At 38.2% G+C, this 23,688-nt stretch overlaps 2 protein-coding genes across 3 annotated transcripts; both read right to left on the bottom strand.

The window, feature by feature from the left end:
* Window positions 1–276: 276 nt before the first annotated feature.
* LOC143877662 (expansin-A15-like) lies at window positions 277–2,605 on the bottom strand. 2 transcript variants are annotated; one of them, XM_077379839.1, is made up of 4 exons: window positions 2,470–2,605; window positions 2,218–2,347; window positions 1,802–2,114; window positions 277–1,100 (listed from the first exon to the last, which is right to left on the bottom strand). In XM_077379839.1, the coding sequence occupies exons 2-4, from the start codon at window positions 2,342–2,344 to the stop codon at window positions 797–799; spliced, it is 744 nt and encodes a 247-aa protein (XP_077235954.1). In that variant the 5' UTR covers window positions 2,345–2,347; window positions 2,470–2,605; the 3' UTR covers window positions 277–796. The 2 variants fall into 2 exon arrangements, with proteins under 2 accessions (XP_077235954.1, XP_077235953.1); XM_077379838.1 differs by having other exon boundaries at window positions 2,218–2,535.
* Window positions 2,606–10,304: 7,699 nt separating this feature from the next.
* LOC143877661 (uncharacterized) lies at window positions 10,305–23,156 on the bottom strand. Its single transcript, XM_077379837.1, has 4 exons — window positions 22,911–23,156; window positions 15,829–16,371; window positions 11,648–11,688; window positions 10,305–11,566 (listed from the first exon to the last, which is right to left on the bottom strand). The coding sequence occupies exons 2-4, from the start codon at window positions 16,142–16,144 to the stop codon at window positions 10,580–10,582; spliced, it is 1,344 nt and encodes a 447-aa protein (XP_077235952.1). The 5' UTR covers window positions 16,145–16,371; window positions 22,911–23,156; the 3' UTR covers window positions 10,305–10,579.
* Between the last annotated feature and the right edge of the window lie 532 nt (window positions 23,157–23,688).

The following is a 23,688-nucleotide window of genomic DNA, read 5'->3' as shown; positions in this document are numbered from 1 at the left end:
CTGGGGCAGAATTAGAGGGAAAATGAGAAAAAAAAATTCCCAGCCCAAGCGATGGTATTCTGACTTCACCTTAGTCGAAATGAACTTTTTATTAGAATTTTGTGAATTAAATTTTTTATTTTAATTTCTTCATTCTATTTTTAGGAGAATGGGAAGTGAGTAGGGTTTGTGTTCAAAAAAAAAAAAAAAGAGTGAGTAGCAATAGATGAATTATGAGAAAAAAGTACAACATTAACAAGGAAAAGAAAAGATGTAGACAGTCACATACAGAGAAAATGAGAGGAAATTGAACCAATTTCATTACATTTACTACCAGTAGTCTGTATTTTATGAACTCACACTCCAAACAGCCCATCTACTATATTATATTAAGGGACACATTTCAGCAATAACTTGATTACAATGACTTCTTCACTCAAACAAAACAAAAACCATACAAACTCATCTCTTTTTCTCTTCCACAACCCACAAAACAAGAGCGGGTGACAAACCATGCCCACCTCTCCCCAAGTTCAGCTCACCACAACAGAGAGACATACGACTCTTCACTAAATCTAATAAAAGGCCTCTAAGACAGCAGACCTCTTCACACCACGTTTTATGATGTGGAGCATTACACAACCAAATAAAAACCATCAAAGACCCATTTAAAAAATGGGGTCTCATCACTGCATCATTAAAGCTATTACTATATAATTTTAGAGGGTGTTAACAAACTAAAAGGTCACTCTTAAAAGTTAGAACAAAGCCTAAATTTGGAGGTGTTTTTTCCCTGTTAGTTAGTGGGGTTATGTGGTTAGAACTGTCCCCCACTGTAGGTCTGACCAAAAGCCCAATTGCTGGGAGCAACATCATTGGAGATTATAGAGCGGCCATCACTTGTTGTGACCTTGAAAGAAAGGGATTGGCCACAGAGGTTGTTGTTGTTCTGCCAATTCATACCCCAATTTCTAGACATGGGTTGCCACCCAGTACTGGAGCCTTTGATGGACACAGCCACAACATCACCACCTCCACCAACATTGGTGATGAGGACTAGATTGAAGTAGGAGTGTCCATTGATGGTGAATCTGATGCCGCCCGTTTTCACGCAAGCAACCCTGCATTGAAACAGAGTAAAAACAAAGGGTGTTAATGTTAAGTACAAATGATTAAATAACACCATCTCTAACGGCTCAAGCTTTTGGAGCAATTGGTTGTTTCACATGGTATTATAGCTAATGCCTCATGGCAGGTGGTAGGTTCAAAACCCAACAACCCCTTGATATTAAAATTCCATGTGTAAGGCCAACCCAAAAGAGGGGGCGTGTACAGTCCCAAAAAAGAGGGCCATACGGAAAGTGTAAATGATTAAATAACACTGAGACAAACCAGTTAAGCTTTTGGAGTAATTGGTGGTTTCACAGTTAAAAAGCGTAGGTAGAGAACAGGTACTGATTTTGGGTTTGTGGGGCTTAAATGGGCAGGGTTTATGGTTTAAAATTACTTAATTTTTTTGGGTTTGGGCGTTTAAGCAGTTGGGGCTTGGGGTTGTTGGTTTTTATATTTTTGAAACTACTTGGGTAGAAGGGTGTTTAGAAGCTTGGGTTTGAAGGATTAAAGAGGAGGAAAAGAAGCTTTTAGTTTTTTATTTTGGGATGATTCGAGGAAAAAGGGTTTGAAGAGTAAGAAATGTTTCACATCTGGGTTGTGGTATGAATTGAGAAAAATAAGTAGAGGGATTTGGTCATGTGGAGTGACGAAGTTTTGACCAGTAAACGAGGGGTGTGGAGAAAAAAGATGGGTTAATGGCCTTTCTCACCTTCTATATTGAACAGGGACTATTCCTGCCTTGTACTGAGCAAGGTTCTGGAAAACTGGCTGAGCCAGATCAAAGTGCTCTAGGGGAGGATTACACCACCCCCCTGCATTACTTGGTAGAGCATTGTTTGGTGGGCAAAAGTTTGTTGCAGTGACTATGATGGATCCTGGAAGACACCATTCAGCATCGTTTGCGCATTTGATCTCATAGCAAGCTCCACAGCTCAATCCATTGTTGAAAAGAGCAGTACTCAAAGCAGCTGTGTTAGTCCCATACCCCTGACTATACAGATTGCCATAACCACAAGCTCCTCCTGCAAAAGACCCAAAAAAAAAAAAAAAAAACAAGAAAAATTTGAGAAAAAGAAGATAATAATAATGAGATTTTGATGATTTTCTTGAGGTTTTTGAGTTTACCCATTGTCCCAGAAGCATCACCACCACCATAGAAAGTGGCATGTGCACTAGACCATACACTTGCATCCCCATTAACAGACCTGACCACGCTGAGAATGGCTACTAGGGAAAACCCAAGAAAATCCATGACCTGAAAAGGAAAACCCATTTGAGAAATCAGTTTTTATGAGATTGGAGTCATGAAGAACAGGTTGAAAAGTTAAAGGAAACAGTGGAGATATTTGAGGAAGGGAGGATGGGTTTGGGGCTTACAGAGGCCTGAAACTGAAAGTCCAGTTGCCCAAGAGGAGAAAATGAGGAGGTGAGCAAGGTGAGAGCCAAAGGAAGGTGTATATATAGACTTGGGAGGACAGTGTGGAGAGGCGTAGAGGATAAACAAATGAATAAAATGAGAAAATGCACTGTAGAGAGACAGTATCCTAACTACTAACTGAAAAACTAAACTGTTCAACACCCAACGATAGAAAACCACATATGTTACTTTCTTTCTTTCTCAAATTTGTTCACCCTAGCACTATACAAGTATGTAGACTTTGACCTATTTCCACCCCAAGTTGATAAAAGGTTAAATTACATGAATGGTCTCTTGTTCTCTATTGTTGAATTCTAACAATCCTATCCTGTATGACTTAATCATGAACACATCAATATCATCAGCACTCATTGTTGTAAAATTTTCCTCCAAATATAAATATGGCTTACATGTATTTCTGTAAAAAATAGAAAAGAAAATTAATGAGTAGAACCTTTTCGATGCGGCGAGATGAGGCACGGACTAGGTCGCTCTCTTTAAGGTGATTTTGCGCCTCTGCGGAAAAACCTCCGGTGCAACATTTCTCAATGCAATTACCCCTAGAATACAACAGCATGATGCACCGTCGATATCTATCTGAAGTGCACGATCAGATAGATCTGAACCAGACGATTAACACTCCAATTGCCCAGCAAGAAACAGAAAAGTAGATAAGGACAGAAGAAAAGCGTAAGACACTATTATGTTAACAACAGAGAGAGAAGGTAGAAAAGTTGTGTGTAAAAAACGTTGATAAGCATGGGAATATAAGCAGAAACGTGTCTGTTAAAGACACCCTTTAAGAAACACGAGCACCCATTCAAAACATAAATACACCATTTAGAAAAGGTTTTTAAAGTAATAAACGCATCCTTTAAAAACTAGCCGTTTTTTTAATACGTTATTAGGAAGGGGTTCTACCGGTCAGATTAACAACCCAACCCACATGCACCCGCACCCCGACCCGGCACGGCTCAGCTCGCGCGTGTGTTTTTTTATTTGTTTTTGTTGTTCTTTGTAAAAGTCCCAAGGCAAACAAATTGAATGCCATTGAAAAGCCCAAGCCTTTGTCTCAACACTCCATCTTATATGGATGGAAGAATCTCTCACACTTTCCTATCTTGGACTAAATTTCAAAAGTGAAAAGAGAGCACACTCCAAAGGTTTCGAAATTTTTAGTGGGAAAAGTAATCAATTTGAAAACTTCAAATTTTACGTGCGAAGTTCCAAAAGGAAAGGAATCTTTTAAAAAACGCAAAAGAGCTCCTTTTACTTTTAGTATTAAAATACTAACACTCAACAAATATAAAGGGGCGATGATATTGTCACCCCCCCTGCGTACGCATTCGCCCCCCTTATTAATGCTTTTTGACGTCAAATCAAGCCAAAAGGGGAGCGAATGCGTAATTTAGGGGGGTGACAATATCATCGCCCATATAAAGAGGTGGAATCCACTTAGGATGGATTCTAAGGCAGACACACAGTAGTAGTCTTTTTGGTCTGCTGCTTTGTTATACTCCCTTTACGGAGCAAAAAAGGCCAACTTTAAGTCTTTTTCTTTCTCAATTGAAACTGGTAAATAATTAACTTTTAGCATCCCTAATAAAAATTTAGTAATGGCCTTTTTCTTCAGAGCCCAATCATAGATTAAATTAAGAGAAAGATTCCAAGTCCAGTACTTCAGAATAATTTGTTCAACTGTTCCAGCTTGTAGCACTAATAATGTTATTTTATTTTTGGATTGTTTTTATGGGTATTTCACTATTTTCAAATTTAATATCCATTGATGCTCTCAACTGGGCACATGGAGGGTTGTTGCTTTAACTTATGTGCTAATTTTTGCTTTGGCCATCCCTGTTGAGAATCGATGATGACTTTCCAAACTACCAACAGAATAAGAATCCTTATTAAAAAAATGATTAGTAAAGAAGCTCTCTGCCTCAAATTCAGGATCTAAAAAACTTTATCAAAGTGCTTGGCATGTGGCAAACCGTCCAGCTTGAAAAGCAAGAGTAGCAATCAGCTATCAAACACCCCAACTTTTTACCACTTTTCCCTTCTGTAAATCCATCTTTCCTTCTCTTTTTCTGAACTCTTAGCTGTACTCTCCTGATTCTCCTCAATGGTTTTCATGTCACAGCTCTATTAAATAATGGAAAAGAAACTAGTTATTACAGCTTTTGAAAACCAAAACCTTACAATGAATCACATTATAGAATACAGAAATGGAGGCCCATGACCCAATTCCTCCATTTCCAATTACTTTGAGCTGATTTTCTTTTTCATTTTGCCAACATGGGTATCTTAAATTTTGAGTTGATTTTGGAATTTTTATTTAGAGTTTGAGTTAGGCATCTATCATCATCTGTCAACGCATTGGCTATTTTTAAATCAGTAACATATTTTGGGTGATCTCACTCCTTTCCCTAGGTGAGTTATTAAGAGGCCATGTGTATTTCCTATCAACTATCATAATCTCTTTTCTTAGTAAATTAGGTGTATTAGTTCATTTTCCATCCACTCATTTTCATCATTAATTTGGCCAGATACCAAGGATATGCAGGTAAAGATGATTAACATACTCAACTGTCACATTATAATATCAACCATATCACACATGCCTTACAAGTCATAGTCATCGAATAAATTCTAATTAATAGCCCATAGTTTCCAACAAGAAACCAGTAAATCTAGGATTAGGGCATCTAGATCATCAACCTTGTTATTCTAGATTGCCATGATCACAGAAACAAATCTAATCAAACTGATTTTCTAAATCTATAAGCAATTACATTGATCTGACAATGCAAGTTACTAGAAGACAAAATAGATTAGGAACTTATCTCGATTTTAACAGATCGACCTATGTTGAATCTTCTACTGCCTCTCTATATGACTTGATCTCTGGTCGGGAAGATCTAGTTATGGTCAGTTAGATGGCAACAGAGACAAACCTCACATATATATAGAAAAGCAACTATTAGTGTTCTGCCCATAGTAAAACTCTAACAATTTAACTAACTAGTAATCTTTATGTAGTTAAACTTAAGACTGCACTAAACATACTGTCTTAGTAGGATAAGATGCACTGATTACCCTTATGCCCCTTAATGATCACTTGGTCAATGACTAAATCCAATAATTTTAAATTTAATCTTACTCTTCAATCTTGACTGTTGATCTAAGATCAATGATTGCCCACATAAGATCTTACAAAACCATGATCTTTTGTGTGGCCAAATTAGAGAAATTTCTACCTTCTGCATAATATAGAACATTGATAAGAAAGTCGTTTGAGAGAAATTCTTGAAAAGCATACCCATTTAAGGAGTCACTGTTAAGGGATGTTCCTTTCTTTATTTTTTCTTTGTTATTTTGACATTAAATAAAATATAGATTCTTGTGGTCTTTTTACTAAGGTACTGATGCATTTTTCATCTTGACACTTCTCCAAATCCTATTCCCACTCTCTCATATTCACAATTTCACATGGGCATGCTTTCATAATTTTCTCCTGATTTTGTTGATGATTGATAGCTAGATTCAGATAATATGGCGTGAGGACTCAAATCAATGACTCATTTCTCATGTAACCCATTGTTAATACTCCTACCATTTTCAATTTGAAATACTTAAAACACAATTAGTGAAATTACTTAGAGTTCTATAATATTATAGTTTAATTTACAGCAACAAAACACATGGAAGTTTCTATTGGGTCTACATGAGAAAGGACAAGCCACAGTCCCCCAAAAAATTAAACAACTCTTATCTTCAAAATATATAAAAGTCCAAGAGGAAGAGTTCTAATGGTAAATAACAAGGAGCACATGGGATCACATGGCCACTTGAAACGCTAAGAATGGATAGAAAAGGAAAGCCTACCACACTAATGTGAATAGGCCTCAATTTCCTCCTTACTATGCTCACATTTATATTTTATCCAAAACTTAGTTTTTCCATACATGGAGAAGACCATTATCTTCTCTCTAGAACATTCAATCCAGCCCCTACCTTTCCTGTATACTTCTAGAAAAAGCAGTGTTTAAAATCTCCCTGGACAAGAACTCTACAGAAATAAAAGTGAGTTGCTAACACACTCACTATAATTACTTGAAAAGAACTCCATATTGGTGAACAACTTGCACACATATTGAACCCAATTGACGCTGATAACTCCCAATTGCCTCAACCATGGGTAGCTCATTGAACGATCACAACCACTAGATCTGGTTCCATGTATCATGTGTGCTAATTGGCCTCGGAGAATTGTGGCACAAAATACATGTGGGCATGGTTGGGTTGGGGGCCACTATGTGGACCAATCATTCGAGCATTGTGCACCATGCCATGCTTGCTAGGGTTGTTCTCCCTATCTGATTATCGTCCCAAGTGGTTAAAGTGCATGAACCAAACAATGGGTCGTGAGAGGCCTAGCATGTAGAATTTGTTCTTCATAAACGATAAACAAATGAACAAACAAGGAAAGAGCAACACATTAGAGGTTCTAATAAGACTCTGACTGTTGAGCTCTTTCTCTTTCTTTACGGCCACCTTTTGGGCCCCATATGTGCCATGAGAATGTGATTGGGCCCATTGATCCAACCCGCGAACATAAGTCCAGCCCATTGCCGCTTACCCCACCTCGATGGATGATTCTAGCTACTTTATCTAAATAGGACTCTTTGATGGTTCTCTCAAGAGTATGGAACCAGGACCATGTTGGTCACCTTATGAGTGGTCCACCTGATCAACGGTTCTGATTATACACACAAGTACGTGTGTTGGCGGTCCACCTGATCAACAGTCTTGATTATACACACAAGTACCTGTGTGAGACCCTTTTTATCACTAGGATTGATCTAGGGTCCATTTGGTTGTTTCGCTTAAGAATGCGAAAAGTGGATTTTTTGTATGGATTGGTTTTTTTTTTTATGAGACAAGCGATTGACTAGTAAAAGTTCCATAAGCCCATGTCTGGCAGCTATGAATTTTTTTTCATGAAAAATTAGTGTCTTCAAGAGGTGAGAGATGCGTAAGGAAGGTTGGGAAGGAGAGAGATTTGAAGGGGTAGGATTGAGATGAGAGTAAGAATTGGATAAAAATAAGGAAAAAGTCGATCCTATTTTGAGTAGGGATTTTTGTTTCCTAATTTTTTAGCCGTTCCCTGATTTTAGCCACTTCACTAAGCCTACCCTTCTCTCACCACTTGGAGACACAGTTTATCATGAAAAAAAATTCATACCAGCCAAGATGATATTTATCCTCTTGTTTTGATATTGGCAATGTTTTCAAGAGAATTTATATGATGAAGGGCCGTATAAACACGTAAAGGTGGTACGATAGAAGTACCACCTTTGATATTTGATCCAACAGCACCTCCTCAAAAAGTGAGCTTCTCTTGGATCAAATATCAAGGATGGGATGGGTACATGTTTATACCACCCTTCATCGTATAATTTCTCGCGGTTTAAAATGTAGATGAATAGCAAAGGTCCGATTTCTTAGGCCTGGTTTGTTTTTATTTTGAGAATCGACTGCGAGTCCAAAACTGATTATCGGACTAAAAATCGGTTCTCAAAATCTAACACAAACTTCTACGAATTGTTATTTGTCTCGCTCTCCTCACTCTGCCCACTCAATTCTCTCCCTCTCCCACCCTCCTTGCCCCTCCCACCCCTTGATAAACAAATATTCCATAGAAAAAACTTTCATGGCAGCATGCATGTGGCCTTAAATTCAAGAAAAACCCATACTGACTCTGATATTGAGCAGGAAAAGAAAACAAGTACTTTTGTAAGCATCTTGAAGCGACATTGTCTTTCCTAAGTACGAGTTCATCGCAGTGAGAAACATCCCGTGTCAAGTAGTTATTTTTCTCCCGTCTCACTAACTGTAATTCAGTACAAAAATGTATCACATTTACATCATTCATTCAATGTGGATGGGTTGTGGGTGGCTGAAAAAGTTACATTAATTGGAAATCCTAGTTGTCACATTTACGCCATGTCTTTTTTCTAGGATAAATCTGTGTCCCCAAATGGAGATGAGGGTGAAATCGCTAAAAATCAGGAAACAAGAAACTAGTGTCTGTGGTGGTGAGACGGCTGAGAAGTGGCAAAAATCGGGAAAAAAAGTGCCCTTAGACAACTTTGAGGACTACAGATAAACAATTAAAAGGAGCCATCAAATGGATGGTTTAGATCTCGAAAGCATGTGCCGCTTTACCAGATTCATCACCATAGGGATTAGAAAAAGAAGGTATTTTTTTCATAGTATAATTAACCCTTGTAAAATTATTACATTAGCACAAAACAACTAACAAGAGAAGGTGACTAGAAAAGAAAACTCCATTTTCTTTGGAGTAGGAAAGAAAACTTCATCTAACGTACAAGTTTTAGTTTATTCATGAGTTAGTTTTCTTATAACAACTAAAACAAGATTAAAAGACAGGAATTCTTCCCGGGCAGACACGAAATTCGAGTTCAAACTCCTAACGAGCATGTCTAATCTGCCAATCAGTTCTGTTCTTTGCTGGCTCGACGGCAATCGGTTCCATCACACAATGATTCACTTTCGAACACGATCCACTCGCCTCTCTCCCAGTTCCCTTACAACCATTCAGACCCATAACAAGCCTTCTTTTCTGCAATTCATGTCTTCCAATTCTCCTGAGATTTTCTTTCTTAATCTTAGAACTCCGTTTCACATTACTATGTCTACCACTGATAGGCATTGGCATGGCCTCCAAACCCATCAACTTGGCCACAACCCCTGGCTTGCACCAAATCACACTTTCTCCTGCTAAAGTTGGAGGCAACCCAAGATTTCTCTCCAAGTCTAGATCATAACCAGCCTTGCAAAATCTTCCCCCATGTCCAGCTGAACAACACACAGATTTCCGACCCCCTTCAAAGCCGCAAGCCTTTGAACCAAAGTTTCGAAAGGAAGATCTATACATGGCATCTCTTCCATCTAGAGAAAACCGTGGGTACTGGTTTAATGCGTTCCTAGCAGATCGTAAGATATCGGAGTTGTTCACACAGGACATCCTACGCCGAAGCTCACCATAGTCATCAAGTTTTGCTTTTGCCTTTCTTGCGGCTTCCTCCTCCAATTCTAGTTGAAATATCATCTCTTCCAGAGTCGGCGGGTTCTCTATAAAGTCATTGTTCTCTGAGTAGGAGCTTCTGAGAGATGGGGTGACCATGAAAGACACTTCAAGGTCGGTCTTCTGTTGGTTGAGCGTTGACGTGGAGCCAACTCCATGGCAGAAGTTTCTGAGACCTTTCTTCATCTTGGCTCCAAGAGAGTTCTTGAAGAGAAAGAAGGACAGGTCTTTCATGAGTGGGCAGGGAAGAGACTGAGGAGAGATGGATATGAATAGAGATAAAAAGTCAAAGGCTGATGGCAACATAGAGCGTGGGTGAAGTAAATGGAGAGGTGGGTCTGTTTAAGAACATTCACGGGAGCAATCACAAAAGAGAAAAGACTCACAGGTTTGTCACTTGGGTCTCTAGTCTCTACAACCTGCAGCTTTTTGACCTCCCATTAAAGGCTTCATGGTTTCAAAGAAGAAGATAACCAAACACTGCCACTTGTTTCACTAATTGACTAATAATCAAATAAGTTTGCATTAAACAATAACAGTAGCCTTTTGTAGTCCATCTATACAGATAAATAAGGGCGGATATACTGATCATAGGACATAAATGCAATTAATGATGGCAGAAACATGATAAAAGATGAAAGTTCAATTGAAGCCCAGATATACTAATCCTAAGATGAAAACGGATTGCAGCAACAGATGGCTATATAGATAATAACATAACTCTCTATATGGGTTTGTAATAAAAGGCAACCAGATGCAGGGGCAGAGACCCAACATGGCCCATATGTCAGATTCCTTCACGTGAAATTACAGTGAAATATTAGTCATAAGATGCCCACATATGAGATATGCACTGATGTTTTAGGATGTCTTTGAACAAAATCAAGGTTAGATCTTAGATTCTTGTACATGGGGGTTCCTGCTACTTGCTCCAACCAGCAACCATCTCCCATGCTCGACTACTTTTTAGAAGATTGATGTGTTCTTGAGCATCCAACTGTGTTTTTGTCGGCATGCTGTTCTGAAGAGGACGACCCAGCTCGGCGGAACATCTTCCCACCAAAAAGATCCTTTCCTGCTTTCCCCTTGAAAGAAAAATGTTTCTTAAAATGGTTCTTTATAATGGAATTACCACCACGAGGAGGAGGAGGCATAGATCGGTTTCTCTTCAGACCACCCTCTATTTGATCTGTAGATGGATTACTGCTGTTCCCTGTTCTTAAGGCCATCTGCATTGGTTCGGAAATTGATGAGGATGGTTCTGTTCCACTAGCACTCTTCAGACACAAAGGACAAGGGGGCTCGTGAATTTGGGTTTTGGGTGTTGTCTGTTCCAGGCAGTCAGCGTGAAAAACATGGCTACAAGGGAGCACTCCAGCAATGGGCATGTCACTGCTCCTAACAATCCGGTAAGAACTCCATGGGGACTTCTGGCACAAAAATTTTCCACATAACCCACATTTCTGATCATTAGTAGAGTTATAAAGCGGCCCGATGTTCTCTGTGTGTTCTGTCATATCGATGCTTTCTCCGTCAAGACCCATGTCGTAACTGCTAGCATTGCTCCACCTGAATCCTTCTCTTCTAGAACTTGCACTAGGGTCTGGAGAAGCCTCCATTTTCTCAAGCTCGGTGAGAGTTTTATGGAACTTAATCTCGAGGTTTGAACTGCTATTGGGCCAGAGAGGTGAGGTTCTATTCTCACAGGGTGTCAACCTACTACCATTAGCCGTATCAGCCGATACACAAACTTCACTATCGGAAACAGGATTTCGAAACACAAGCGGGTAAATGGGTTTTGACATGAAAGAACGCCTGCCTGAAAAGTTGCGCGGCGGTAAGGAGAGAGGTCGTTTCCTAGATGATTCCCATGGGCTGGATTCTGAAAGTGGTGATGGGTGCTCGAAACTGTCGGGTGCTGCAGAGGCACCACCAGTAACGCGCCTCTGTAGAGGAAGCAAATAAAAAGATGGTCAGTCACAAAATCAGGATAAAGTTAGCACCACAAAGCTGAAAAATGAAGATACCTCGGTGGACTGAGCAAATAGAGTCGTCTCTGACCTTGATCCTGATTGCATGAAAAAAAAATATAGGTTAGTGGTGAAACAAGTAGAAGGATGTAACCAATATTTTGAAAATCGGAATTGAATCATAAATCATAATAGGGGTCGAATCATATCAGATCGTATCGTAAATCGTAAGATTCATTCAAATACACACACACATACAGGGAAATGATATCAGCATAACCATGCTTTGATAATTGCACAAACACAGTATGTCTTTCCCTTTTAAATTGGTTTGTAAGAGATTTTTGGGAACTGCAACAAACCTTGACAGCTCTTTAAATAATAAAAAAAAGATGAGTCAGTGCAATTATCAAAACATGGTTTTGCTGATATCATTTCCCTATATATCACAAAATATAAAAAAGCATAAGCAAATCCAAGAATAATAAAAGAGCCAAATTTTCATTTTTCCAAATCTATTAATTTAAATAAAAATTGTGATGATTAGTTATTCAATATCATAATATGAATTATTTACAAACAAACTTGTCAAGTACTAATCATATATTTCTCATCCCAATCCATGCATATTGGATAATAATCTATTTCACAAGCTAATAAAAGAAGACACGTACTAATCATCAAAGACACATGCTAATCATCTATTTCACATGAATCATATGAATAGCTAATCATCTATTTCACATGAACCATATGAATAGTATGCTTTACAATCGAAAATCACAAATTTCATATAAAATAAGATTTAACTATGGGATTCAAACCGAAATCCATAAGATCTGATTTGAATCGTACAAATTGTAAAATGAAGCGAGCCTAATTTAGGGAAGAGGAGAGATAAGCAAACAATAATTCAAAAAGAAGAAATTGAAAATTTGAATGGCTACCGATATTCCTACTACCATGTTTTAACAATGGGACAAACTTGCCTTCTCTTTTTATTATTTAACCAGCAATCAAAGGCTATTACTATTCCTGAAAAGCTCTCAGCAGCCAATTAAAGAATAAAAGACGAGTTGCCCCATTATCAAAACATGTTAGCGGGTACACCAGTTGCCTATTTGAATTTTACAATATTCTAAAAGTGAAAATGACTTCAATTTACAAATCGAGATTAATGTGGAAAATGAAAGCACACCAAAATTTTGAAACAAAAATGTCAGTTCCAGCATTGGAAAACCAGTACAAAACTGATAAAACTTTAGAGACACTAAACTATTCTTGATTTTTTTTTTTGATAAATGATAAAACTGTATCCAAGATGCCGTAAGGAATTTTGTCAGTCTTTGATGTCCTTTTCCGGTCCGATAGGGATCTGCGATTCCAACGAAGCCGAGGCTAGGGCCCTTTTGTGGGGTCTAAGGTGGTATATGGATCACCTTTCTCTCCCATTGATAGTGGAGGGAAACTCTTCTAACGTTATAGCATGGGCTAGCAATTCAGCCCCGGGACCATGGAAATTGGCCTCCAAAATTACAGAACTGCTGCAGATCGATCTGCCCCCAATTTGCTCACAAACTTCGCACTGGAAATGATGATGCAGACAAGCTTGCCAAAGAGGAGGCTCGGATAGAGTGCAGATGGAGACATTGGTGACACTGTAATTTAATGTGAGGGTATCAGGAATGTAGTTATTGAAAAATCAGATTGCAAAACTTGTTGGGCGACAACTTGTCACCCTCTCTGTTTTTGTAATCTGTGTATTTTAACCTGTGGAGTTCAATAAAGTTACCATTCTCAAAAAAGATAGTCAGGAATTAGCCCTGTACTTGCTTGATCTGTAAAAGACTGACAAAACTTAAAGGCGCTAAAGTTAACTATTAACTACTATCAAATCACAATTGCTGATAAATGAATGATACAGCCAGGAATCCCTGTATTTCCCTAATCTGACAAATTGCTGCACCGAAACCCTCCAAATATGCTTTGGTATTAAAAACCAAATGAACTCTTTCTTATCACAAGCAAATCCTGCACTGACGGAAGACGAAAACGGCAGGAGTATAGACAAAGGCGAATCATGAGAGGGCTAAAAACTAAAATGAATGAGAAAAACTAAAATGAACTAGACAAATTTGTGATTCGGCTAGAGAGGCCTAGAGCAGTAGACAAGCAGACGCATCTCACTAAATATAATTAGAATATAGAATTTATGTCTGTTGAGTAGGGTGTCTTGAAGTAAACCTGGTTGGGGTCCGAAATATTGTGTGGCCCGGATGCGGCCCATTTATTGGGCAAAGCCGCTCGGGCTCGGCTCGGCCCGGCCCGTTTTAAGTGATTTTGCCCGATTTGAGTAAGTATGGCCTGCTTTATATAAAGGGCTTATTTTCGTATTCTTGTCTAAGAAGAGGGTTGAGAGCTCAAAATTGGGAAAAAGTGTGTCCTAGGGTTTCTTGGGGTTTTGGTGAGAGATATTGATCTTCTCTTGTAATCTCTTGTTTCTATAGTGGATTTTCTCGTTGCCTCAGCCGTGGATGTAGGCTTTGCTGAACCGTGTAAATCTTAGTGTCTTTGGGTGATTGCTTGTGTTTGGTTCTTTTTTTTTTATTTGCCACTGAAATTGCAGATAGTTATTCAAGAGGTTTTTCATAACAATGTCAATGTTGCATGACAAGGGTTTTGCGGTAGCAAATGAAAACTAGTGATGAACCTTGCACTCCATGGCCAGGTGATGGCAATGTTGTACTTAAATGGAAATGAAGACATTCAAAACCTTAGGCCAGCTATAACTAGGAGTGGGAAAAAATAAAATATGAAGAACGCCTCAGAGCCAAGTATGTTATCATGCAAGAAGACCGAAAATGAAAAGGGAAACAGAAGATCACCAGCCACTTCCAACACAATTTAAAGAAACAGACTGGTTACCATACGTAACCAAGCGTGTGATGAATGCAAATTTATAGAGTACAGAAATCATATTGTCTTCTATTGTATCAACAGCCCATGAGATCGGGGATGGCTTACTTTTAGTTGTATTCATAGCTATAAAAGGAGGCAAAAAGCAGAACCATGTACAGAAGGGACGAAAAGAAGGAAATAAGTTATTTTAAGAGACAAGAAAAAAGGTTTAAAATAAGTTATCTCAGGCCCCCAAGCATCTAGGAACAGCAAAGCCAGATGCAAGGAGGGCACCTGAATAGAATACCATGACACTAAATATGACAACCAGCAAATTTCTGATTGCACTCCCCCCCCCCTCCCCTGCTTTTTTTTCCTAGGGATGCAACTTGGGCCAGGTTCAACCCAATTTCGGCTTGGGTTGGGTGGGCATTTCCTCAGTTCAGGTTGCGATAGGTATTGGAAAAGCCAACAGTATTTAATTTTGGGTTGGGCTAGGTTTGAGGCCTTGGGAAACCCGACCCAACCCCATCCCCCTAATTTTATTGTGATTTTATCGCAATATCAAAATCTAAGGGTTATAGTTGTTTTTTTTTTTTTTTGGTATTTTTTCAGTTTTTCCCCGGGCCAACCCGAACCCAATTTGTTCCAACGCAACCTGATTTGGAAAATAGGGCTGGGTTAGGGTCGAGAGATTTAAAGGCAGGTTGGGTTGGGGTTGACCATAGTTGACCGAAGGCTCGGGTTGGATTGGGTTAGGCTTGAGGTTTTGGGTCCGTAGGCATCAACCTAACCCAACACAGCCTGGCCCGAGTTGCACCCCTAATTTTTCCATAAAAACCAAAGCAGCCTCCACCATAACAAATACAAAGACCATAAAAATCAGTCTCCCCCTACCTTACAAAACAAAGGACAATCCTGATGATCTCCTAATGCACCACCTTCTATTGTTGGGGGCAGGTATTAACAACTAAAATGATGCTTAATAACACCATCTAGGACAATATAACGACAGGCCATGAACAGTGCAGCAAATAACCAAGTCCTCAGGATTCTTAGTTTAATATCCCATCCTTAGGAAACTAAGATATCAAAGATAAATATAATACAAACATAGATTCCACAAGTTGAGGGACTTCAAATGATGACCATCTTAACATCACGACAGCAATGACAGTGCAACAAGTATAACAACAAAATATTCCTGAACTTCAAGAAAATGACAACCACATCCCACACGAAAGAACGTAAACTATAAACAAAGATAACAAAATCATCTTGAATAATGATTGACAACTATGTCATCTCTATTTAAAGGAGAACAAATCAGGTCCAATTACCTCCCACAGGAGTAGTAAACTCGGTAAAATTGAACTTATGCACAGGTGGTGTCCACTGCGGGGCATGTAAGTTGTCAGATGGGCTTCCAAAATAAGAAAGCATACCATCAGACACAGAGTGTTGATGGTTGGGATACTGCTCACTGCTCACCCGCCTTCTGCTTCCTTTACTATGTGAAGATAGCGATGACCCATAGAGAGGAGCTCCATGAGATCCGCGAGATAATCCATCTGATTGGAATCTGCAATCCCATCTCCTTGATGGTGGCGGAGAAAAGCTTGAGTTTGTTCGCCAATGAGGTTCGTTGGGATCCATGGAACAGTCTCTGCTGTTGGTAGATTTCACTTCCTGTGGCCCAGCGGCCACACAACAAAGTGCCCCCGTCTTAGCTATAATATGATACCGTACAACAATATTTTATTATCACTATACGTTACTCGTCAGTGTCATATTTGCTACTTCGAACATTCAATTCCCAGCTTTGAACACTGGAACAGCTACTCCTCTATATCCCTTTAATTGTGGAAACATGCACCTTTGCTCTGTAAAAGGAAACGCTTCAGTTCAAAGAGTGACCAATACAATGGAGGGAGGAAAAAAAAGAAAAAACCAAAATTTTCCAATATTAAAATGATCTGAATTCAGGTGTGCAAGTCTCTTTGTTCTTGTAATATAGAAATGATAATCATCTACTTGGTTGGTGTGCAAGTCTTTGTTCTTGTAATACAAAATTGATAATCATCTACTTGGTTAACTATTTAAACAGTTTTGTCAACTTCCTGTCAAAACAGATGGGTCCAGAAATGTGGATTTAACAATAAAAGAAGACTAAGAATATTAAAAAACATTCATTGGCATGTACAAGAAAACTAATAAGGTGAGAGCCTAGACTGGAAAGCTGGGCAGTTTGAGAAGGATAAAAGAAATTCAATGGTATATGCATTTATGACAGATCATATCATTATTAGATGATGTATACTCAACTCAACTCAACTCAACTAAGCCTTTGTCCCAAACTATTTGGGGTCGGCTAATGAATCCTTTAGAAAATTTTCATGAAGAAGGTGAAAGAATCTACTCGGCTCAAATTGACTAAGTCTAATCCTGACACTAGTTGGGTTCGTCTACATGCATCATTTTCTTCCATTCTATCATATCATTATTAGATGATGTATCCAAAAATAATAATAATAATAGTAACAGAGGCAGCTCTCTAGGTTGCAGACATACATAGCCACCTGAAAACTATACTTGCTATGTGTTAAAGTATAAAAGATAGAATAATGCCATCTCACAGCTTAAGCAATTGGAGTAATTGTCTGTTTCACATGGTATCAGAGCAAAGGTCCGGGGTTCAAAACTCCTTGATATTAAAAATCCACATGTAATGGCCAACCCAAAAGAAGGGCCACATGTGCCACATGTAGGCCAACCCTAAAAAGAGGAGCCACATGAGAGGAGGAGTGTTTTAAGTATAAAAGATTAAATAACGCCATCTCCAACAGCTTAAGCAATTGGAGTAATTGGTCGATTCACACGATGATAATTTCTTGGTAGATCAAATAAAATTACTAAGCATAATGCTGTTTCGATTGTAAAAGTAGCACAACACCATTTTTGGAGGGTTTTATCCTTGGAGCCATTGTAAGGTTGTCCAACATTATTTCCTCTGTGGAGTTTGTAGTTCATTACAATTCACATCTTATGCCAGTTTCGTATCAATTGCAGTTTCCCACAGTAGCTATTTTCAGTTTAGATTTTGAAAGCCCTAAGAAGGCAAAGATGTTTGTTGAATTCAGACTCCCATTTCAAGTTCTGTCCTTGGCACTGTTTAAAAACTCCCCGAGTAGATTCATTTTTTTCCTTGGCCGAGCTCAGGTCTGAGTTCAAGTTTTTCCCTACCAAATCAACCAGAACTCTGTCTCGCCCGAGTTGAAAATTTGACCGTGGAAATCAATAACTCACCAGAGTCCACTCCGATTTACCTTGACCAACACCGAGTTATTAAACACTCGTCCTTGGGAGTGCATGAAAGACCTAAAGCATAGATCAATGTCTTCATTGCACAGCTTAAAACAGAAATTCAGGTCACTCTAAGGGTGGGGAGAGAACAAAGTTGAGCACATTGAGCAATCATGGAATTTGGGGAGGGAAAGAGAGTATACTCCTCCATATGAAATGGTTCAGCGAAACAATTCTGAAAAATAAGGACAAGATCCACTTAACCAAAAACCTAAACACCAAAAGTCATAAACATGAACAAAAGGAAGACTCAACCATACAATGACCAAAATGACAACAACCACTGTTGAGTTTGTATCTTCAACACCCATTGTGGATAGTTGTTACTGCCACTCAGGATATTCTGAATCCCTAGTCATTAGTGTCCCCCTTTCGTTTTTTTCTTGAAATGGTAAAGAAAACTATATTAAAGGAAAGGAAGCAAAACGAGAACAGAGCTGCGGAGGTTGTCTAACAGAAAGAAATTCTACGAACATCCCTTAGCTAGGGAGCCCACTATAGTCCCATTGGCACATCTAGGAATGTAAGAAAAGAAAATTGTCATTTTCAAAAAAAGAAAAAGAAAGAAAATTGTCATTTTCCAACACTAAGCTCTTTGATCTCACCAATAAACCCTACTAACCTCAAAGGGACAGCGAGCAACTCTTTGCCCACGATATGGGTTTGGAGGAGTCCCTTTCCAAACAAAGGTTGCCGCCAAGGTCGATGATGAAAAGCTTAAGCCCGATCAAAAGAGCAAACACATCCGCCTCACTAGAATCCTTTCACACAATCATATCAAAGAAGAATAGCATCACATTCCCTAAGTGATCCTGAAAAAATAACTCCAATGTCCTTTGGACAGGCATTGGGAGGTGGGAAGCTCCACTTAGCTTTCCTCTTCTCTCTCCCATTCCTATAAGATAATTCCTCGTACTTTCTAGAAAGATATTGAATAGAATATCCTCTAATCTCCTCTCTTACAATAGCCCAAGAGTATATGCGACTTTTAACCTTCCCAACAATCAGAGCAATCAATTTCTGTCTTCAATTGTCCTACTTCATTTGATCCAAAAAACCCAAGAGAGCACATAAAGGATAGTATGCCGTAATATTAGGCCTTTCTCCCCTCCCTAGGTGGCAACAACTACAATCCCCCAATAAAGCCGAAAACAAACACGGGGAGACCCAACATATGTCGAACCAACCAAGGATCCTCCAAACTTTCCAATCCAACTCATAATGAATGGGAATAAGACTACAAAATGCTTTGGTCAATCACCAGGGCTTCAACATGAAATGTAGTGAGCGCTTTTTTTAGCCATGTGGAGTACAGACAAATCTAATCTAGTAGCTCATCACTATGCCAATTAATGTGTCAAGAAGGGTGATATATATGTATTTCTCTAGTCTTTTGTCTTTCTCAAACAAAAAGGAGAAAAAGTAAATCACAGAAAGTACCGAATTTTCATGGAGTGCCTCGCATTAATAGCTGGAAGAGTCAATGATCTCAACAAAAAAGGCAAATACAGGCAATGTAGTTTCATGACAGAAAATTATAAGTTCACAGTGAAGAAAACCAAGATCACAATGGCAAGCAAGCATAACAAAACAAGGCAGAAAAATGATAGAAAGGATCATTTGGCGTTCATTAAGGGCATATATGTCATTTGTAGCATCTAGTATATAAGACATTAAACCTCATTTTTGAATTAATGAAATCATGGAAGCGCTTCTCTTCCATTATTTAAAGATTTTACATGGTACAAGCGCTTTGAGATTAATCTTATGCAATAAGGTATAAGGATTTGGTCTTGAGGGAGATACATCTTTTCAATTTTTTAAATCCTTTCAAATTATTTCTTCTGTTATTACTCCTAATATTCATCAAAACCCAAGACTCCCTTTTCTTCTAGCAATTTTGGACCTTATTCTTTCTATCCTCCTTACTTTCATTCAGTTCCATCACTTTTCTATCAAATAATAACACATTTTCAGTTAAAATTGAACTTCGATGGTGCCTGTTTTGGGAATCCGGGAACGTCCGGGGTGGGTGGCTTATGCCGCAATGAAAGTGGCAAAGTTCAATGGGCCTTTTCCGGTTCGATTGGAGTGTGTGATGCGATGGAGGCGGAAGTTAAGGCTGCTTTCTAATGTATCAAAAAGTTTAGTGGAGGATGTTTAGATAATGTAATTGTTGAAGGGGATTCCTTAAATGTGATCTGTTGGTTGAAGGGGGGAGTGGCTCCTCCTTGGAGATTCTTGGCATTCTTTGATGAAATTGAAGAATTAATCTCGGGATCATCTATTGTTATAAACCATGTTAGGAGGACAGCTAACGAGAAGGCGGATTTATTAGCTAGGAGAGGGGTGGGTAGTGATTCTCTACAATGGTTTGATCATCTCCCACCTTGATTCATCTCTATATTTTTTTCTTTTTTGCTTTCCTTTTTCTGTTTTGTACTCTTGGGATGTCCCATCTCGGGGCTTCCCTCTTTCTAATTATAAAGATTACCTTTTCAAAAAATTAATAATAATAACACATTTTCTTCATATATTTTATTCCTCTTATCTTTATTTTCACCTCCACAAAATCCCTAGTTTTTTTCTGATTTTTTCCTTTATTTTCCCCCGCTAACGAGCACCACACTTGATATCAATTTACAAACCTACCAATCTTTTAAGGTAGAAGAATTTTATCACCAGCTTAAGAATTAGGGCGTGTTTACTATTCAAAAAATAAAAGAATTAGGGAGTGTTAGCACCATTTCTACCTTTCTTACAAGAGTGGCAACCTAACGGAAATTACCCCCCCCCCCCAAATCTTCCTCACTGGAAACCATAATCCCTCCCTCCCTCCTCACAAGTCTCTAATGGCATCTCTTTCCTATCCACTATCTTCTTATTCTACAACCATATTTCCCTTGCTCTTTCAACTTGTTAGTTTCAAGCTTAACAACGATACCTATTTAGTCTAGAAAGGTCAAACCATCCTCTGAAACAACAAATTACTCCAAAAGCTTAAGCAGTTGGAGATGGCATTATTTAATCCTTTTTTTTTTTGAATGGTCAAAAAACTTTTATACTTTCTCCGTCTCTCCTGCTTTATGTTCTTAGTTATGATGTCCTCTTGTTGGTTTAGCTTTTTCTTTTGATTGTATTTGACCATCTCGGTCTTCTTTCCTTTAATGAAATTTTTTGCCATTAAATAAAAATACTCTCCCTCACTTGTGGACCCTCTTTTTTGGGCATAAACGGAAAACGTCTCGATTTTGGTTGGAAATTTCTGTGGAAATTCTGTAAAATCACGGATATGTAAGGATACATACGCAAATGAAAGAATTTTAAGATAAAACTTGAGTAAATACTAGAATAAACACAAATACACACTTATGCAAGTGATATAATTTTAAGATGAAACTTCAGAAAATACTAGAATAAACGCAAATACACACTTAGAAACCATCGCATAAGCAAGACAATCATCCATCCATAATGGTTTAATAACGTTGAACACCTAGTGGCATGCACGACACCTAGAGACATGTGTTTTGGCGCATGTCTGATAACTCGGTATAAACCACATTTCAGATGTAATTCTTATAAATATATACATACAGTACATACGCCACATTTGAAATGCAACTCATTTCAGATGTAATTCTTATAAATATATACATTTAGTACATACGCCACATTTGAAATGCAACTCATACAAGTATATAACACGTACTCATATAATATATAACTAATGCATTTACGATTTTGGTTTCGATATGCGTTTCGATTTTGGTATCGTTTCAGTGGGGCTGGAAATGGAAATATTTCAGTCATTTCTTGTCGTATATACCATCGGTTATCAACATAAAAAAACATTGCATATGCCCAATTGCAAATCAAATACCACAAACATCGCCGATAACAAGGAAAAACAGTGCCAAGCAAAATCCAACAAAAATTGCATCTGGGCAAAAAAAGTTCACTCAAATATATGTAGTCGCTTACTTCCAGAACGTGAAAAAAAATCACACATAAAGTTAATAATACAATAATTATATATTTTCCTAATAAATCAAAATATGGATATTACTCAAGTGGAAAATCATTAGAAGCCCAAAGAGGAAGAGAATAATAATAATAATAAAAATAAAAAAAACTGTAGCTCAGTGAAAAAATCAATGAAGAACATGAACTTATACTCCTATAGAACTACGTGATTTCTAAGAATGCAGAAAATGGACAGAACTACAACGGAAAAAAATCAGTAGAACATACAAACAAATCCAGTAAAAAGTGAATCTTGAGAGAAAAAAATCAATTAAAGATGAAAACTCTATTCTAATGAAAACTCGGTAGTAGATATTACTCTAGTGACAAATCATTAGAAGCCAAAAGAAGAAGGGAACAATAAAAATAAAAAATAAAAAAACGCAATTTTGTCAAAAAACCAATGAAGAACAAGAAAACTCAATAATAAGACACAAAAGAAAAAAAGAAATAAAATTCAATCTCGGCCAAAAATTCAATCTATGACGTGAACTAAAAAAAAATACATTTAAAAAAAAAAACGGAAATGAGTATAAGAGTAAAGAAAAACAGTAAAACACGCAAATAGAAAAGAAAAAATCCGATAAATATTGCATCTTTGCAAAATAAAGAGATCAATCAAATCAGTGAACTTATATAATCCGACAGAAAAACATGATTTCTAAGAAATCAGAAGATGGGTATTGTTCTAATGGACAATCACGTTACAATCCTACACAATTTCAAGGAAAGCAGAAAAATGGGGATTACCTTAATAAAGCCAAGAAATCCAATAAATTTTGCAACTGCATGAAAAAATAACTCAAACAAGGACATGATCTTATAATCCAACAGAACGAGAGGTTTCCTAACAAATCAGAAAAGGGTTTTTTTTTTTTTTTCAAATGAACAGTCAGTAAAACCCGCAAAATGATTTTAAGAAAAGATATCAGTACCTACACATATTGGGGAAGAGATGCTTAGCAAAAAAAAAACAGATAGATGTTAAAGAAAGTAAATTTAAAGGAAGGAAGCGTGAAATGGAAGAACGTACCACCAAATCAACGATGCGGTTTTAGGGTTTGGTGTGAAAAAGGGGGGAATCAGAAGAAATAAGCCCTAATTTTGATGATGGACGCGGAAAGAATGGGCAAAACCCTCGAAAAACGCACCCAAAAAGCATGCTGGACTTTTTGCCTTTTCTATCTCTATTCAATGGATTTCGTTATGTAACACCAATACACCATGTCCATGTTCTGTTGTGTTGTGCCATGTGACATGAATTTGGACACGGAAGATCGCCTTTGGATGTCCTAGTGGGTAGCCCAGCCTAATATTGGCCCTTCACGTGCCATGTAATGATGATTTGAAAATTGCTATACTATGGGACCCACATTGGTGGGCCCAATATCCATATAACACAACGGTCATGTTTGTAGAATGGGTGCAATTTGGGCTAGACTCAACCCCAACCCACACTAGTTCAACCCGATTTCAGCTCGGATTAGGTTAAGGTTTTTTTGGGCACCCAGACTTGGCCCTCATCCCCCTTATCTTATCGTGGTTTTTTTGCAATTCCCATAACCTTAGGACTATAGGTTTTTTTTTGAAATTTTTCTATTTTTACCCCGTGACAACCGGACCCAATTCGGAACATCAGGCTAGACTGGGTGGGTTAGGGTTTAGAAATTTAGAAGCAGATTGGGGTAGGGTTGAGCATCCTCTCCTTCCGCATTGTGTTCGCTAAATGCTCACTCCGCTCGATGGGTCTGTAAACGAAATCATCCTCCCTTCATCCGTTGGCATTCCTTGTTTGAAGCATATCGATTATA

Source organism: Tasmannia lanceolata, unplaced genomic scaffold (genome assembly GCF_043159265.1).
Source record: "Tasmannia lanceolata isolate RefF3 unplaced genomic scaffold, GAP_Taslan_0.1 ptg000005l, whole genome shotgun sequence".
In the NCBI taxonomy this organism is placed as follows: Eukaryota; Viridiplantae; Streptophyta; class Magnoliopsida; order Canellales; family Winteraceae; genus Tasmannia; species Tasmannia lanceolata.
The sequence above is the reverse complement of the archived record's forward strand: the minus strand, read 5'-3'. Positions and strand labels throughout refer to the sequence as shown.

Excerpts from the sequence above, each read along its gene's own strand:
- LOC143877662 (XM_077379838.1), bottom strand. The coding sequence starts at position 2,365 with ATGGGTTTTCCTTTTCAGGTCATGGATTTTCTTGGGTTTTCCCTAGTA. Across the intron at positions 2,115-2,217 it reads TGATGCTTCTGGGACAATGG|GAGGAGCTTGTGGTTATGGC; the intron begins GTAAACTCAAAA and ends GGTCTTTTGCAG. Across the intron at positions 1,101-1,801 it reads GTCCCTGTTCAATATAGAAG|GGTTGCTTGCGTGAAAACGG; the intron begins GTGAGAAAGGCC and ends GTTTCAATGCAG.
- LOC143877661 (XM_077379837.1), bottom strand. The coding sequence starts at position 16,144 with ATGGATCCCAACGAACCTCATTGGCGAACAAACTCAAGCTTTTCTCCG. Across the intron at positions 11,689-15,828 it reads GTTTACTACTCCTGTGGGAG|GATCAAGGTCAGAGACGACT; the intron begins GTAATTGGACCT and ends TCATGCAATCAG. Across the intron at positions 11,567-11,647 it reads TATTTGCTCAGTCCACCGAG|AGGCGCGTTACTGGTGGTGC; the intron begins GTATCTTCATTT and ends CTTCCTCTACAG.